General features: G+C 36.4%; 1 protein-coding gene across 1 annotated transcript in view; it reads left to right on the top strand.

The window, feature by feature from the left end:
* Positions 1-19,829, top strand: part of RYR3 (ryanodine receptor 3) — a 346,984-nt gene that overhangs the window by 126,275 nt on the left and 200,880 nt on the right. The window contains exons 16-23 of the mRNA XM_063289977.1: positions 886-1,021; positions 2,509-2,604; positions 3,326-3,444; positions 6,447-6,580; positions 7,051-7,292; positions 8,299-8,491; positions 19,276-19,492; positions 19,680-19,784. Of these exons, the coding sequence (XP_063146047.1) occupies positions 886-1,021; positions 2,509-2,604; positions 3,326-3,444; positions 6,447-6,580; positions 7,051-7,292; positions 8,299-8,491; positions 19,276-19,492; positions 19,680-19,784 (1,242 nt within the window). The remainder of the gene's footprint in view (positions 1-885; positions 1,022-2,508; positions 2,605-3,325; positions 3,445-6,446; positions 6,581-7,050; positions 7,293-8,298; positions 8,492-19,275; positions 19,493-19,679; positions 19,785-19,829) is intronic.

Here is a 19,829-nt window from a genome sequence, read left to right as displayed (position 1 = left end):
ATCTTGAAAAGACATTAAAATAATAAAGCATGATCTAACATGATAAAGAAGAAAACAATGAACATATAAATCCAGAGCAACAAAAATATCAGTAAATGTAACAGCAGCAATAAAATCATTGCAATGAATTTATATAAATAGATCATAAATAAACAATTCCAAGCTGAATAGAAGAAAGCAGTCTATCATCTGTGTAAGGATCAACAAGAAAGTATTTCTGAAGGAGGAAAGTCCGGAGGTGTGAAGCCATGAAAGAAAAGGCTTTGTCCCTGGTAGAGCAATTTCTGATAAAGGAAAAAGCAGAACTTCAGTTGTGATCATAATCCTTGAACAGGAGCATATTAATGCAGATAAATGGATTGCAAACCATTTGCAAAGAGTTTGGTAGTCAATACCAGCCCCCTAATTGGACTTGCAATTGAAAAGATGACCAGTGTAATGGGTGCAAAATAGAAGTAATGTGATTAGACTATCTTGTTCCGACGGATGTTCTCATTGCTGCATGCCTTCGACCAATAGTTGATGCCAACTTGCGTCTCACGGAAGTCATGTGCAGCAATCCAGTTTGCTAATGGGGGCAGCAGGATGATTTTCTACTGGGGAAGTGGCCCTGGGGAAGGATGAAGCCTTTTCTTTCTCTAATGCTATGACCCTCATCCAGGTCAAACTTACAGTTGCTTTAAGCAAAATGATAGTCATAATGGCACTTTGAAATCTATCCTCTCCCACATTTAAACCTATTTATTTCCTTTCTGCAAAGAAAATGTATTATACCCAGTATTTTAAAGCCCAGTATTGCATTTGAACTGCTTATTTAAATGTTTAAAATATAAAAGAATACATACATGAAGATACAAACAGTGTTTATAACTTATGTCTTTACAGGGGATGCTAGCATTGGTTCTGAACTGCATCGATCGATTAAATGTATACTATAGTACTGCTCATTTTACAGGGGTTGGTAGAGAAGAAAATAGCACAGCATGGAAAGAAATTCTGAATCTTCTTTACAAGTTATTAGGTGAGTTATACAGCTGTCAGGGTAAAAAATTTCCATCTTAAACATGTCAAAGTAAATCATACAGAGTTCAGTGGATTTTGGAGAAAATTTTGGATTAAATCTAAATCAGAGGTGCTGATAATTTTCTCCATTAATGAATAACACATTAAAACAAACACTAAGAAATAAATTAATATATTATTAGATGATACTTTGTCCATTTATGTCATGTTTATTTGTATAAAGTAATTTGTATAATGTACAGTACTTTAACATTTAAATTCATGTGTGTACAGGAGAAACTGAGAATTTGAAGACACTTGCCCATAAGTCAGAAAGATACAAGGCTACAGCCCTTCATGCTGTTCTCACATTCATACTCATCATATTTTCCTCCACTGTTTTTACCATTCTCTCCCTGAAGTTCAGTGATGATTAACAAATGTATTAAAAGTGGGCTATTCTCACTGTTTTTATCTCTCTGCGTTGAAGACTACTGAAGTTTTCATTGTTATCCACTTTGGTGGTGCAGATACTGCTGAATAATAATTTCTCCTCTACAGTGCCTTCCAGTCAGTAGGTGGGCCTAAGAACCATGCTGTGAGCCTTTTCTGCAGCTGTATGAAATCTTCTCTGGGAATTTATGATCATTGGAGACAGTTTTGACAACAAACTCTTTTCTTTGTCCATTTGATTGTGCTTTGTTTTAAATCAATTAACTAATACTGTGATGGAGCTGAGAAATGAGGGGGTAGAGAGTGCATTCCAGGCAGATAAGCGTTCCCACAGCTTGCATAGTTTGGAGAATGCAGGGGGGCCGAGGAAGAAAGTTAGACTAGCATCATCCTGGATTCCCAAGAGTACTTTTCCCTTTAGCTCAGTTAAGGAACCTTTAGTCTGGCAAGATTCTGTGTATGGTAGAAACAATAAAGAACTAGAGTTGGAACTTTGACTCAGTGTTGTTCCAATTATCCTGACAAATACACTTGTTATATTTACATAAATAAGCAATGGCTCTGATGTACAAATGTATAGAAAATATAAATTCTTGGTTAGATCAAAAGTGTTTCAAATAATGTACTTCTACTGAAATTCATTCTTTATTCATTAATTACAGAATTAAAGGTTTTATTGGGTTTTACATCTATAAGTAGCAGTCATTGGAAGTCACTGGGCTTTCAATGACTTTTATGAATAGATTTGTGTGATTAGATCCAGAACAACGTAAGTGTAACAATGAATTTAGAGCTGAAAATGATGACTTAATGATAGCAAATGTTTATCCTATGTCAGAAACTTTTAATGTCTATTGGAACTGTAATGATCAATTATGCATAGTGAGGTGCCAATAAACTATATTACTTATATACCTAGATCACACAGAGAAGCATATAATGGCTACATACTGAATATCAGTATGTAGTTGATGGAGGCATATATTACATTTTGGCTTTATTTTAAAATATCTGCACTCACAGTTAACTGGTCATCCCAAATCTATCTTTCAGCTGCTCTCATCTGTGGTAACAGAAACAATTGTGCCCAGTTTTCCAATAACCTTGATTGGCTGATTAGTAAATTGGACAGACTAGAATCTTCTTCAGGTGAGATATACTGATGTACTTTTCTGTAACCTAAAGAAAGGCTGATAATTCTAATTGTGGAATTTCATAGAAGAATCCCCATTCCTCTCATTCCAGTATTCAAGCAAGAGTTATCCAGCACATTATTAATTCCTATAATGATATCATGCATTTAGGTGAACACAGTGCCGTGTTATTCAGATTCTAACTTAAATTTCCAAATAAAAGCTGTTTTTACTGTGTGTATAGGAGATTCACACATTTCTTGAATCAATAAGAAATATATTAATGATAAAGTTTATTGAGAAAACTATTGCTACAATTTTGACACCATCAGAAACTGAACAGAGATGCTTTGAAATGAAATGAAATGATTGGTTTAGCTGTAGGGCTAAGGGGTTTATGCCTTCTAAAGGTAGCCTCCCTTTCAATCCAGTTGTCCGTTAATTTGTTGTCTGTCCTCAGAGAAAAGTACTGTTAAAGAAAAACATTATATTTTCCCTTTATTTTACATTTTGTAACATACAGATTTTGAAAATCCACATCTAAATTATTTTGTTTTCTTGAAGCTTGCAGCCTGTTTTGGGCATCTTCAATCTTTAAATTTTAAGCATTTTGTAAAGGATTTAAAAAAGGATTTGTTTTCTTTCCTTTAGATTTTTTTTTCCAATTTTTGAACTATATGCTATAGACTCTACTGCTGAAAGTCAAAATAATCTCTGTGTCCCTGGCATTCAAACAGGTATTCTGGAAGTGTTGCACTGCATCTTGATTGAAAGCCCAGAGGCTTTAAACTTGATAGATGAAGGCCATATCAAATCCATCATCTCACTGCTGGATAAGCATGGACGCAACCATAAGGTAAGCTTTAGAAATGCAAGATGTATCCGTAACGTACAACATATTCTATAGATAAAACAAACATTATTATAACACCTGTGAATTATATTAAAATAGAAGTAAGCACATCATTATTAAAACCTGCTATTTTGCCACAAAACAAGTGTGAAATTTAAATAGAATTTTCCTTCTTGTTTAGGCTACAATTAGATTCTCAGGGGTAATTACTTTTTAACTGTGGGCGTATAACTAATAAATTGGTACCTATCCTATGGAATTTATCTTTAAAATGATATACACAGCCCAAATGGAGATACAGAGATGTTATATTATGTTGCGCTTTCATTTTATGAGGTTTTGCATGACGTACACCCCATCTCCCCACCTGCCCAAGAGAGAGGAGAATTTTCTCTATTTTTATACCCTGTGTGATGTTTTTACTTATATTGACTACCAGAAAACAGTACAAGATTATTTCGCTCTATTTGGAGCTCATCAGCTGTGCCTAGATGGGTATCTGACAAGATCTTCTAGATGCTCTGGAATGTGTAAGCCTTCTCTAGAACCAATCCCACTTTCCAGAAAGTAGCCAAGGATGCTAAAACCATTTCACATCTCTTTCAAATCTGAGATAACTAGAACATTGATTATCTTGGATCCCACTGGCATTTGTGCCAATAAGCTATTTAACAAGCTTAAAGAGCAAAAGGAATCTGCACATTTCAGAGTCTAACATCTCAGGTATAAATAGATCTTGTTGTTTTCAAAAGTCTCTACTGGCCCTTTATATGGCCGTTCATATTATTGGAAATGGACAGCATAATCCTGTGTATTCTACTCAATCCCAATGAACGCAATAGGACTTTGTCCTAAGTTAGTGAATATAGGAACCTACTGAATGATGGAACAGAATCTGGAGAAATGCAGTGGAGACTTCTGAAGAAATATGCTTATATTTACAGTAAGCGAGAAGTTGTACAGGGTTATTTGTTTAGAGAATAGACTGAAGAAACAGCTTTAAGGCTCAACTCTGCTACTTCCTTTGGCATTTAAAAGGATCTGATCTGCAGTGCTGTTTCAGATGAGCTGTACTCAAACATTTAAGTAAACAGATGAGAGCCAAATCTTTTCCCAGTATCTCTTAAGCAGAAACATTTCAGTTATTGCTTGTGAATGGGCTTGTGAGCATGGCATGTCCTCATCCTTTCACCAGTTTAAGCCCTACATATTCAAGGCATATATAATCAGTGGGCAACTTGCCCACTGGATCCCTTTTCGTCCTTTCTGTATTCATTTTTTTCCTTCTGTCTGTTCTTCATTTCTGACTGAACTCTTCATTATTCACTGGTAGTTTTTCTGATTCAGTTAAACTTCCTTTAACTCTGCCATCTATTCTAGCTCTTACTCTGTGTCCCCTTTCTTTAAAAATCCTGGAGTTGTTCTCTCTTAACTAGAGTCCTGTCTTGCTCATAACAATCTTTGTGATCCCTTTCAATCAGGATGTTGATCTGCTCATGCCACTGGGACAGTTCTCTCTCAAGTGTTGAATGATGTATAGCAACCTATTGGCTGTGCTGCTGCTCTTAGATTATCAGCTATGTTTAATATTCTTAACCATCAAATACTTTTGTCCTGGTTATGGTGTTGCTGATGTAGTTCTCCCTAGTTTTTGTCTTTTTTATCCTATTGCCCTTTTTATGTTTCCTTTAACAACTCTATTTCAATAAATTCCCCTTTATAGCTAGTATCTCCCAAGGTTCACTCCTGGGCCATGTTCTCTTTACTCTTTATACCCTTCTTTTGAGTGACTTAATACTAGCCTTGTTTTTCAATATCACATCTATGCTGATGATACCCAAGTGTATTGATATTTTTCCAACTTTGATTCAGTGATGTAGAATTCCAGTGGGGGTTTTTACAGCAAATTTCATCTTGGATGATTGTCCATTATCTTGAACTCAGACAAAACAGAGGTTTTAGTAGTTTGCAATTTTTTTCCATCTGTTTCCAGGACAATGAGATTGCCTCCATATCAGCTGCCAGGAATTTGTCCATGCAGGTGGGTAATAAATTGTCCCTGCATTCATTCATTGCAGCTACTGTGAGGATCTTCCATTTTCATCTGTGTAACATTTGATGTATTTTCCAATTCTTGACACCTGATGCAGCAAAGCTTCTCATTCATGCTCTGATTGTGTCATGTGTAGATTACTGCAACACCTTGCTGATAGGCCTCTCCTCTTCTACTCTTGCTCCATTGACCTGGGTTCAAAATACTGTAGTCTGGGTTTTTAAAATCTCTTCTTTCTCTCATGTCTTTATGCATCACAGAGTGTGTATAGGGCCAGGTACCACTATACAAACTTAATTTTAGCCTTTGGGGCACTGCTCCCTACCTATCTTCATTGTTCAGAAGGCACATCCCAACAAAATACATTATTCAGCATCCATGGTATTTTTGGCTGTGTCCACTACTCCAACACTAAATTCAAGGTTGAGAGCCTTTCAGGATCTAGTCCCATAACTTTAGAATCAGCCCTTTACTCTGTGATTTATGGATGATTTTCTAGTTTTTAATGCTGGCCTTAAATTTGTTTTAACACAGAGGAAAACAGATGTTCCTCTGATACAGGTTCTGTGGCATCTGGAATAGCCTTGGTAACAGGCTAGTTTGGCTTTCATGTTGTATATTGTTTAATTTTACCTGATTTAATTAGTTACACATTGTGAGTAAATTTTATATGGTCTAGTTTATTCATTCTTTTTTATTGTAAATACTTGTTTGGAATTCTGTTCCTTTAGAGGTGAAATGTCTGTAATATGTCTGTTTTGTAATTATTTTATATTTTAATTAATTGATATTCCTTTATTTCTATTCCATGCTATATTTTTAATAATAGGAATCATGGTGCTAGCTAGATTTCTAGTTAGATTTCCTTAGAAGTGAAATTAAACCTCCTTGAAACTAACATTGCATAATGCTCTGTATGTTTCCAAGACCCACTTCTAGTAATGTCTTCTAGGTTCTTGATGTTCTGTGCTCTCTTTGTCTCTGTAATGGAGTAGCAGTGCGTGCTAATCAGAACTTAATATGTGACAATCTTCTTCCTCGGAGAGATCTGCTCTTGCAAACACGGCTAGTGAATGATGTGACAAGGTATGATTATATATCGATTATATTTATTAAAAAATATTTCATCTCTGTCAGTAACAGGAAACGAGCAGCAAAATCAGTCTGATATTCTGTGCGAAGACATACTGTAGTTTTCTTTCTGTTGTAGAAGTTTTGTTGGATCTGTGATTTTTTCAATTATTTTACATGCATTGATTTATACACTGCATCACATGTCCTCTTTGATGTCCCAGTAAATTTGACTTTAAGGAGACAGTCTTGAACACAAAACAGCTGAATATCCTGGGAGCAAAAGTATTATACAGTTATGAATTATTATCTAGAAGGATAATTTTGATATTGACCTTGCCCATATATATTAGATTGTTTAAAAACAATATTTGATGACTTGCCTACTGTTGATATATTAACCATAGTCACTATGATACAGAGGTATACAGGCATATATTACTGCAGTGTGTTTTATATGCTCTTCATTCTCTCTTCTTTTTTAGTATAAGGCCAAACATATTTCTTGGAATTGCTGAGGGCTCAGCACAGTATAAGAAATGGTACTTTGAACTTATCATTGATCAAGTGGAACCATTTTTGACAGCAGAACCTACGCATTTGCGGGTTGGATGGGCCTCAACATCAGGCTATGCTCCTTATCCTGGCGGTGGGGAAGGATGGGGAGGAAATGGTGTTGGTGATGACCTGTACTCCTATGGTTTTGATGGACTTCATCTGTGGTCTGGTAAGAACTGATTTAAAATGTGAACTGCAGCAATAATATGAAAGTTTGCAAAGTAGAGTTGTTTTCTTTTTCTTTTTAAGGGAACTTTTTTGCCTCCTTGAAAGAATATTTTTTTCTCTCTTAATGTTCAGTGTTCAAAATTCAGTATCTATAAAGCTAGATAACATTTGACAGTAAATAAAGAGGGGGCAAAAAGAATGAATGCTTCATGTGTATTTGTTTTGTGTGCCTTCTTCATTTGTTAGACACGTCTATTTTATTTGGCTTTGCTTAGGAGCTATGATTATAATCCAATGAATAGCAATCTTGCACAAACCCAATTTAAATTCTTAGGGATTGTACACCGAAAACTCTTGCTTTGTTAAATCAAACAAAAAATTGAGCATATAAAAGTTCATACTATTGACAACTGAGTAACAGGAAAGACAAAAATGCATTGGATGCTGCCTGCCTATGGAATTCAAAAATAATTCCATCTATGACTATAAAGAATGACATGCAAGTTTGCATTTAACTGTAACAGAGGTTATTCTCCTGCAACCATATAATTTCTATGTTTCTCTCTAAAATTAATATTCTTATATTCATTTTTTGAGCCAAGAATGGCACAATAACTTTGATTGCTCACATTTATATAGCTGACCATCTCACACAAGGGGACTCTGGGCAGTATACAACAATGAACCTATACTATACTATACTATACTATACTATACTATACTATACTATACTATACTATACTATACTATACTATACGTATAATATTTAAAGACTATATTAGATTGTTTAAAATTAGAAGTATGCAATTTAAAAGCAGCATCCTGATCTGTGAAAAAGCAAAATATTTTGTTGTCCTTAAATTGTAGATGGAAGAATATTCTCAGGCATTTCTAAATACTTTTCATTTTTTTACTCTTGCAAAAGTGATTTTACTTTTAATGTGAAAAAAAAAATTCAAATGCCACAGAAATTTCACAATTCTTCCCTATGATTCTCTGCTTATTAGGTCGAATACCCAGGGCTGTTGCATCTGTGAATCAGCATTTATTAGCATCTGATGATGTAGTCAGCTGTTGCTTGGATTTAGGGGCACCCAGCATTTCTTTCCGTATTAATGGACAACCTGTGCAAGGAATGTTTGAGAACTTTAATACTGATGGACTTTTTTTCCCTGTGGCGAGCTTCTCAGCAGGTGTCAAGTAAGTAGATCCTGCTTTCATATTAACAGTTCCAAGCAGTTTTGCTGAATATTGTTCAGTATGGTTAATGCACCCTACTCTGAAGTAGTTTGCAATTGTCAATCATTAACAGAAAATCCAGATTAAAAAATCAGAATCATAGAGGACAAACGGTGACACAGAATTTTGCCCCCCACCATCTTTGGTTTGGATTCTCCCAAATCTGATACTAAAAGATCTGATACTATAAAATGTTGGGGTTTTTTCATGATCTATATGAAATCACTCACTCCCTGTTATATATCACTGGACAACTGCCTGAACTTAATGCCACATTTCTTTTTGGCAGCAGTGACAAAAGGTCAAATTTCCTTCTGACATACAAAGACTAAACAAACAATGATACATTGACACATTGGTATGGTGTGTGATTTATTGATCTTACCTCTCCTATATCTTTCCCTTAAACAACAACAACATTCCCTTAAGAGCAAGTAGCCACACCAAATCAGCCAAAGTTAAGTGATTTTTGACATATGCTTGGCTCTTTCAAAAACTACTTCCCACTGTGGTTGGATGCTGAAACTGAATACAGTACTGATTACTCACTGCTATTGTTTGTTTGATTTATATAGCCATCCATCTATATTACAATATACTACAATAACAATAATTTAAAGACTATGTTGGATTGTTTGTTTCTATTTTATTTTCTATTTCATGCCATACACAGTTCTTATCAATCAGTTTCTATCAATTCTTTATGGCAGTACTGGACAATCTAGAGTTTTCCAGATATTGCTGAACTGTATCTCCACTAATGTAATGGGTTGCTGAGAGCTGTAGTTCAATGATAGCTGGAGAGCTAAAGTTCCCCATCCCTAATTTATTGGCTGGAGTTTAGAGGGCCATGGTGAAATTCCGTTTTAAAAATCCTTTCCATCCTTTACACTTCCTAATGTAGCTTCCTGTGACCTGTATACTAGCATATAATGGCCAATTTTACAGAGTGGAATTTCAAGCACTTTCAGTAGTTTTAGGGACACACTTTGCTCTATCAAAAGTAAACTTTTGTAACCTCCTCGGTCCAGAAAATGCCTCTTAGACTTCATTCTCCTTTTAACTATGTGTTTTCTTAAAGGGATAACAATTTACCCTGAGAGATATTTTTTCCCATCCCATTGTTTCTCACCAGATGTGCTTTCTATACTATTGGGTAGGGGTTGTAGATGGTAGACTTTTTGCTCCTTGGAAAAACTGGACTCAAATGGAAACAGCTACAGTATTGAGACAGTGCTTGGAAAAGTAGTAAGGCTACAGGGTAAACTGGATTCAAAGGGGAAAAGGTGATTTGGAGGGTGCGTGGGTGTGCATGTTATACTTGTTGACAACTTGTAAGATGCTATTCTTTTCCTGGGCTTGGGTGGCTGCGGTCACACAATCCCATGAAAACACATGTTCAGTTTGGTAACAGGTGTAATGTGCATATCCTGGAACCAAATCACCTTTTCCCCTTTAAATCTAGATCATTGTCCAGCCCTAAAACCTAGTGCATTCCTGCACCTAATATATTGAGATAGCACACACCCCATTTGCTTGAAGAGGGGTTAAATGTGTATGCAGACTGTCAATGACTTTCTGTGATAGAAACATTCTTAGGGAAGATTTAAACATTTATTTCTGTGTTAGTAAAGTCAGTGAATAACTACCTCATTTCTCAACAAAATGTCATTTGTCTGAAATAACCTCCATGTGAAAATTTCCAGTGTTATTTTCCAAATCAGATTTTCTCTGGTAGGGATATTCACTAGGGAGTTATTTTAAGCAATTGACTTCCAACATGAAGAATGCATTGGTGAAACCTTTACTGGAAGACTATTATTATGATCTTATAATAGTTGTTATAAGAGAAATAGTTGTTTTTTTGCCCAAGTTGCAGTAAAATGACACCTTAAAGATTAATATCTTTATTAAGGAATAAACTTCTGTCATTTACACGTTCATGTGTCTGATATTATATTATATAAAACTCTATGCCTTAATAAATGCTTTTTTCCTCATAAAGGTGCCATAAAACCTTTTATTATTGTTTTTGCTAATAATAAACTGTGTAAAATAAATCTATTCCTAGCTTAAACTAGGAAGCAGTCCTTTGATCTATAATTTCACAATTTCAGCAGAAATTACAAAAAGAATGTTTGCAATTATGTGGCTGAAATCAATGGAAGTTATATGTTAATTAAATTAGAATTTAAACCAGGCTTGTAAATATCTGCTTAACTGTGGTAGATACGTGTCTCCATGTTGGAGATTGGCAGAGGCACTTCCAATAAAAGAAGTCTTGGAGGGTACCTCCAGGGAATTTTCAGGCATCCTCTTTGCTATTCAGCCAGCTTCTATTAGCTGGTTTTCCCAGTGGTGTTTTTTTATTTTACTTTGCTTTTTACTGATCTATACATTTTGTTTACCATACATAGAAATTGATTATTGGGTTGCGTAAAACTTTAGTAAACAAACTACGTAATATGAATTGTGTTGCTGGAAAAGGATTTATATTTAAGTAGATAAGTGCACTGTGTGCTGAAAAATAAAGTGAAAGAATTTCACTAGCAGATACATCAATCTCGCTTGCTGAAAGCATTTAGAAAATATAACAGTTTAGATGTGTTGACATGAAAAGTCAACATCTTGGAGATAAATGCCTTCTGTCTTTTATAATTGAACAGGTGGTGGTTAAACAGTGATGCTAGAGGGCTCCCTGTATCTAATACTCAACCTAGTGTTACAAGGGAAAAAAATTAGATATTTGACATATATTTAAAGTGTCTAGAAATGTTCTCCCATCTGCTCAGGCAGTTAGCGAACAAGCCTAATAAGATGTGTTGAAGTGAGTGTTCTGATCATTTGTGTCACTTCTAGTAGTGAACAGATTCTCTTCATTAAATATTATTATAAATATTTGTATAATTGTGTTTTGTAGTCTTGTGTTTCTCTAACGAACTCATAGTTTGTAAGAGCATATCAACTAATGTCAATACATGCTTACTTTATGTCTTTTACTTTGTGTAGGAACAAATAACAAAACAAAGAGTTTATTATCCAAAATGATAGGAGAAGATGGGCAGTGACAAATTTGATAAATAAATAAATTTTAATTACCTGAAAATCTCATTATAAATAATATTCTTTTAAAAGGTACCATATCAGAAACAACAAAAGTAGAACTGTGTATCTAATTCTCATATATATTTCAGATTACTAAGGCCCTTCCTTTCTTTACTCAAAGAAGATACCACACATATTTTAACTATTGTTCAACACACACTACTTTTACAAAGGATTTTGTGGCACATAACATAATAATTAATTCTATTTTATTATATGAGCTTTTCTAGAGCTCAGTATACTTTAGCAGATCCATGGAATGAAATTCTGAGAAGAGGGTTCTTCTGTTATCAATTTCTTCATGGGTTTGGATGCAGAGGAGAATTCTTGAGACCATATTTTAGGTTAAATTCATCATGTGTGAAACATATTGAATATTTAAATACCAAACAGACATCCTAATCCTGAATGCACTTCTACCTTACCTCTACTCAGGCAACCTGTTCTTGACTTCCAAGGTTATCAGCCTTGACAGGCAATGATAATGTCTGAAAATGCAGTGAAGGTTAGATAAGAAAACTGTGATCAGTCAAGGTCTCATTCCTGATGAGATGGAGGCTTCATGATGAATCCCCATTTGACAACAGTATTTATAACCTATGGAGGAATATTTTCCAAATGTCTGACAGACTTATAATGTCAGCAGCCTTGCTTTGGATGGACACACATGTTTCTACCCCACCAGGGATCTATACAAATTGAGCAGTTTACCATGGCTGGACTGTTAGCCTTTCGTTGCTGATAAATAGGGTTTTTCTGAATGGTCTCCCTTGACTCCTGTCTGGATAAACTAGTACCTCGGTATTCCCAAAATTTCTGGTCCTTCAGGTCTGCCTGTTCTGATGAGGTTCTAAATGCTGCCTTGATCTATGTCTGCTTTCATCTCTCATAAACTCATGAGCTTCCATGGTAATATGCAAGCCTTCAACTTTACAGCCTCCAGATGTTTTTTTCTTAGTTGTCTGCATGTCTTCATTTTAGCAACATCTTCGTATCTTACCCTCACAATTCATATTGGCTGCAGCTGCAGAATTCTGCTATAAAGGCAAACACAAAAAGTAATATATATCAGTTATTTTAGCCACATGCCAAGTTTCAATAAGGCAAATAATTCCCCCAAGTGTTCAGGTAGGATGAGGTCAGAGCAGGATGAGAAGGTTGGGAGTTGCATCAGGGAAGTGTGGTTGTGGTGAAAGGTTTTTCTGTTCTTGGTTTTACTGTTTCTTTTTTATTATTTTATTTTATTTTATTATATATATATATATATATATATATATATATATATATATATATAAATAAATATAAATATAAATATAAATATAAATATAAATATAAATATAAATATAAATATAAATATAAATATAAATAAATAATAGTTTATTGTTGGGTGGTAAGCCACCCAGAGATTGGCTTTAAGATGGGCAGATATACAAATGTTTAAAATAAATAAATAAATACTCTAGAACCTAAATTCAACTGTGACTCTGAAAGTTATTTACTGTGGCAAGGGAAGGGAGAAAATGCCTGGGGAGCAGCAAGAGAGAATGGTTGAAAGAAACCAGAATTATTTTAGAGGCACACTTGGAGCAAAGCTAATATTCTTGAGATTGGAAGGGAGCAGAGAATAAGACCTGCTTGAGTAGGGAGGCCCTTCAGACAGTCACTCATGCCCTGGTCACCTCGCAACTGGATTATTGCAATGTGCTTTACATGGTAGCCCTTGAAGACTACCCAGAAGCTACAGCTGGTTCAAAATGCTGGTTATCACCTATAAAGTCCTGTATGGCATAGGACCTGGGTACCTGAGAGACCTCTTATCTCCACCGTTTCTGTCTACCCAGTAAATTCCAGCAGAGTTGGTGTACTCCAGGTCCCCCTCCATTAAATGTTGCCATCTTGTTGGACCTAGGAAGCGTGCCTTTTTTCTTGTGGCCCTGACCCTCTGGAATAGCACCACCCCCTCAGAGATAAGGAGGGCACCCTCTCTCCTGGGGTTCCAGAAAGCTTTGAAAACCTGGCTTTGGTCCCAGACCTGGGGTTGATGTTTTTTATTTGTTTAATGGCCCTTGTTTTGTTTTGTGGATTTTGTTACTAGAGCATGTTAGTCTGGGCTATCTGTTGATTTAATATTTTTAGTTGTTTCTACATCTCTTTTAGTTTTGTGTGCCACCCAGAGTCCACTGGAGATGGGTGGCCAATAAATTTGAATATGACTAAGACTAAGACTAAGACTAAAAGAATAAGAATAAGAATAAGAAAGCAATGATGCTAGGTGAACAGAGTGGACTGTCTTGGCCCTGTAATAAGCATCTCTGGGCTGGAATGAAGTTGAGAGAAGGTGCCAAACCATGACCCAGAAATCTTTAGGGAGTCAAGGGGAAGTGCCCCTAAAACTTTGAAGAAATGCAGTCTATGGTCAAGAAAGCTGAGGGAAATTATTTTTCTTTGAAGTAAAGCAATTGTTTGAGATGACATTCCTTTATTTTATGGTATGCTAGTCTGCTGCCTCTTCAGCAAAGGATCGTTACCTTCTCGTGGTGCTGGAGCTTGAGCACCTCAATGATGCCATGAGCTAAACCATGAAGGGCCACCCAAGACGGGAATGTCATGACAGAGAGGTGAGACTAAATGCGATCCCTGGGGAAGGTAATGGCAACCCACCCCAGTATTCTTGCTGTGAAAACTCAATGGATCAGTACAACCAGAGATACGTCGGTATACCATTGCAAGATGTGACCCCTAGGTTGGAAGATGGTCAAAATGCTACTGGAGAGGAACAGAGGATGAGTTCAACTAGCCCCAGACGTGATGACGCAGCTAGCTCAAAGCCGAAAGGACGGCTAGCGGCCGACGGTGCTGGTGGTGAACGGCGAATCCGATGCTCTAAGGATCAACACACCATTGGAACCTGGAATGTAAGATCTATGAGCCAGGGCAAATTGGATGTGGTTATTGGTGAGATGTCAAGATTAAAGATAGACATTTTGGGCGTCAGTGAACTGAAATGGACTGGAATGGGCCACTTCACAACAAATGACCACCAAATCTACTACTGTGGACACAGAAGAAATGGAGTAGCCTTCATAATTAACCGTAAAGTGGCTAAAGCAGTGCTTGGATACAATCCAAAAAACGATAGAATGATCTCAATTCGAATTCAGGGCAAGCCATCTAACATCACAGTGATCCAAATATACGCCCCAACCACAGATGCTGAAGAAGCTGAAGTAGACCATTCTATGAGGATCTGCAGCACCTACTGGACAACACACCTAAAAGAGATGTTATTTTCATCACAGGAGACTGAAATGCTAAGGTGGGCAGTCAAATGACACCTGGAATTACAGGTAAGCATGGCCTGGGAGAACAAAACAAAGCAGGACATAGGCTGATAGAATTTTGCCAAGACAATTCACTCTACATAACAAACGCTCTCTTCCAACAACCTAAGAGACAGCTTTATACATGGACTTCCCCAGATGGACAACACCGAAATCAGATTGACTACATCCTTTGCAGCCAAAGGTGGCGGACAGCTATACAGTCAGCAAAAACAAGACCTGGGGCTGACTGTAGTTCAGATCACAAACTTCTTATTGCACAATTTAGGATCAGACTAAAGAGATTAGGGAAGACCCACAGATCAGCTAGATATGAGCTCACTAATACTCCTAAGGAATATGCAGTGGAGGTGAAGAATCGATTTAAGGGACTGGACTTAGTAGATAGGGTCCCGGAAGAACTCTGGACAGACGTTCACAACATTGTTCAGGAGGCGGCAACAAAATACATCCCAGAGAAAGAGAAAACCAAGAAGGCAAAATGGCTGTCTGCTGAGACACTAGAAGTAGCCCAAGAAAGAAGGAAAGCAAAAGGCAACAGCGATATGCCCAATTAAATGCAAAATTCCAGAGGTTAGCCAGAAGAGATAAGGAATTATTTTTAAACAAGCAATGCGCGGAACTGGAAGAAGACAATAGAATAGGAAGGACAAGAGACCTCTTCCAGAAAATTAGAAACATTGGAGGTAAATTCCAGGCAAAAATGGGTATGATCAGAAACAAAGATGGCAAGGACCTAACAGAAGAAGAAGAGATCAAGAAAAGGTGGCAAGAATATACAGAAGACCTGTATAGGAAGGATAACAATATCAGGGATAGCTTTGACGGTATGGTCAGTGAGCTAGAGCCAGACATCCTGAAGAGTGAGGTTGAATGGGCCTTAAGAAGCATTGCTAATAACAAGGCAGCAGGAGACAACGGCATCCCAGCTGAACTGTTCAAAATCTTGCGAGATGATGCTGTCAAGGTAATACATGCTATATGCCAGCAAATTTGGAAAACACAAGAATGGCCATCAGATTGGAAAAAATCAACTTATGTCCCCATACCAAAAAAGGGGAACACTAAAGAATGTTCAAACTATCGAACAGTGGCACTCATTTCACATGCCAGTAAGGTAATGCTCAAGATCCTGCAAGGTAGACGATGGAGGATCGTCATGGAGCGAGAATTGCCAGATGTACAAGCTGGGTTTAGAAAAGGCAGAGGAACTAGGGACCAAATTGCCAATATCCGCTGGATAATGGAAAAAGCCAGGGAGTTTCAGAAAAACATCTATTTCTGTAATATTGACTATTCTAAAGCCTTTGACTGTGTGGACCATAACAAATTGTGGCAAGTTCTTAGCGGTATGGGGATACCAAGTCATCTTGTCTGCCTCCTGAAGAATCTGTATAACGACCAAGTAGCAACAGTAAGAACAGACCACGGAACAATGGACCGGTTTAAGATTGGGAAAGGAGTATGGCAGGGCTGTATACTCTCACCCTACCTATTCAACTTGTATGCAGAACACATCATGCAACAAGCTGGGCTTGAGGAATCCAAGGCTGGAGTTAAAATCTCTGGAAGAAACATTAACAATCTCAGATATGCAGATGATACCACTCTGATGGCTGAAAGCGAAGAGGAACTGAGGAGCCTTATGATGAAGGTGAAAGAAGAAAGTGCAAAAGCTGGCTTGCAGCTAAACCTCAAAAAAACCAAGATTATGGCAACTAGCTTGATTGTTAACTGGCAGATAGAGGGAGAAAATGTAGAAGCAGTGAAAGACTTTGTATTTCTAGGTGCGAAGATTACTGCAGATGCTGACTGCAGTCAGGAAATCAGAAGATGCTTAATCCTTTGGAGAAGAGCAATGACAAATCTCGATAAAATAGTTAAGAGCAGAGACATCACACTGACAACAAAGGTCCGCATAGTTAAAGCAATGGTGTTCCCCATAGTAACATATGGCTGCGAGAGCTGGACCATAAGAAAGGCTGAGAGAAGGAAGATAGATGCTTTTGAACTGTGGTGTTGGAGGAAAATTCTGAGAGTGCCTTGGACTGCAAGATCAAACCAGTCCATCCTCCAGGAAATAAAGCCAGACTGCTCACTTGAGGGAATGATATTAAAGGCAAAACTGAAATACTTTGGCCACATAATGAGAAGACAGGACACCCTGGAGAAGGTGCTGATACTAGGGAGAGTGGAAGGCAAAAGGAAGAGGGGCCGACCAAGGGCAAGATGGATAGATGATATTCTAGAGGTGACGGACTCGTCCCTGGGGGAGCTGGGGGTGTTGACGACCGACAGGAAGCTCTGGCGTGGGCTGGTCCATGAAGTCACGAAGAGTCGGAAGCGACTAAATGAATAAACAACAACAAGTCTGCTGCCTAGTTTCTGATATTTTACAGGTGTCTACTAATTATTTTAAGGACTTTGCTTGAAATTTTTAAATCAGAAGTCTATTTTCTTTGTACAAATGCCATTCTTATGTATTTTGTTCCACCTAAAATATTTGAACTTCAGATTCCACCCATCCATCACTGTATCCAGTCTTCCCATTGAATTTTATAAAAGGCTGATGTTTGAAATGTTGTTTGAGATCTTATCAGTGCTAGACACCTTTTTCTGCCAAATTGTAATTGCTTGGACATCTTATTTATTTATTTATCTATCTATCTATCAAATTTATATGGTTGCCCATCTACTGAAGGAACTCTGGGTGGCAAACAAGGATAAAAACACAATACAATTATCAAAATGAAACTCAAAACCTCGATAAAAATCTCAATACCCATAGATCACCCATAACTACACCATAGTGCCATTAACATACTGGCCCTAGTCTCTAGCAAAAAAAATCAGGTTTTTACCATTCTCCTTAGAGATCAGTTGTCAAACATTTGTGTTAATACATTCTCATGTAGAACATTCATAATTGTCAATCAGCCTATAATAATTTATGTTTTGTGTCAGCTGCTTTTACGCCCAGAGTTGCCTGATAAGTTCTAATTGCTAATGGTTCTAATATCAAATTAAATATAGGGGAAGATGATGTCTATTCTTTATGATACAGATAGTATCATTAGTATTTGGTGTGCTGGGTTGCTGTCAAAATTTTGGCATCATCAAAAAAACTGAGTGACAAGTTGCACAGTTAGAATCTTTGCCAGCCTTTAAAATCACAGTTGTTTAATCCCCATTAAAAAGTAGGAAAAGCTTTATTAAAAAAAGCATCCCCTTTAAATAGAAGGAAACAGATTCCAATTTAGCAGACAAATCTTTATATCAACTAATGTCTGTTGTCTTTCATACATACTCAAAAGTCACTTACTGTCCAAATTTTCTTGTTTAGCTGTTTTGTTCTTTTTTTCCATGAAGTATATGGGATAATATGACTCTGCTTTGAAAACACCCCCAAATCCATTAAGTTTGCAAAAGTTCATTTGTTTCTAAAAAATCTTCCTCTAGAATTTTCTCATGAAAGGGAGGCACAACACTCGAGAGATTAGGTTTTTTATCTGAGTGTTCCCTGGACTCACGGTTATTGCTTGATGAGGAGGTAGAAGCTGTGGCCAGAAGGGCCTCTGCCCAATGGGATGGCTACTTTGTTTCAAATGATTCCTGATATCTTTTCAGTACCCTCCTGATTAAAGAATTTCAACTAGATATTCAGTTGTGATAGAAATATAGGAAACATAACATTTATTTATAATAAATACTGCCTTGGATCTGCTTTGTGCATTCAGCCAATTTACATTTATTTGTAGGCTCAGGGCTATTATAACATGCCATCCTTAATGTCTCTAAAGCCTAAATAATTTAACTGTAACACATTTCTTATCTCATGTTAAATTCTTTCCATAGAAAATTGTATTTTTAAATATAAACTAATTTCCCTATTTAATAGAGTTGTTAAAATGATTGATCAGGATGTACATGGAATATTGATGGCTGGGTGATAAAGCTAAAGACGATGGATGATAAAGAGCATTAGATGTGACAAAAGACCATTTGATCTTTTGTCTTCCATTTATTTGATTGTATTTATATATTCACTCACAAAGATTTTTGGTTCACTGTCCATATAATATTTTCTAGGAAATTAAGAAGAAATTTAAAGGAATAAAGTGTACCTTTTCACTAATTTTCTATAATTAAATGGTTTGTAAATCATTTTTGGAGATAAAGGGGTATTTTTACATTAAATTACTTGAGTATAGTAGCCTATGATGACCAATTAAATTTTTTTTTAAAAAAACCCTTCCTTAAATATTATTACCTTTTTAAAAATTATTTCCAATTCTTTAGAGTGCGCTTCTTAATGGGTGGCCGCCATGGAGAGTTCAAGTTTTTACCTCCTACTAGCTATGCACCTTGCTATGAAGCTTTGCTTCCAAAAGAAAAAATGAAATTGGAACCAGTAAAAGAATATAAGAGGGATTCTGATGGAATTAGAGATTTGCTTGGTACTACGCAGTTTGTTTCCCAAGCTAATTTTATTCCTTGTCCAATTGATACCAGCCAGGTAAGTTTAATTTAAAAATCACAACATATATAATGACTGAACATTTAGTATATCAAGATACATTTATTTAGTAATGAACCACTTTTAGATTTTGTATTTAATATGTTATGATCGTTAATTATTTTTAGCACAGAGGATATTGCTGCAAGATTTTATCTTGATAAAACTTTACATATTTTCTTCATAGATTGTTTTGCCTCTCCATCTTGAGAAGATTAGAGACAAGCTTGCTGAAAATATTCATGAACTCTGGGGAATGAATAAAATAGAACTTGGTTGGACCTATGGCAAGGTATACTTACGAATAATTCTTTGTGAGAAAATCACTCATTGCATG

This window comes from Candoia aspera, chromosome 1, assembly GCF_035149785.1.
Source record: "Candoia aspera isolate rCanAsp1 chromosome 1, rCanAsp1.hap2, whole genome shotgun sequence".
NCBI lineage: Eukaryota > Metazoa > Chordata > Lepidosauria > Squamata > Boidae > Candoia > Candoia aspera.
Note: the sequence above shows the minus strand (reverse complement) of the source record. Positions and strands in the feature narration are given on the sequence as shown.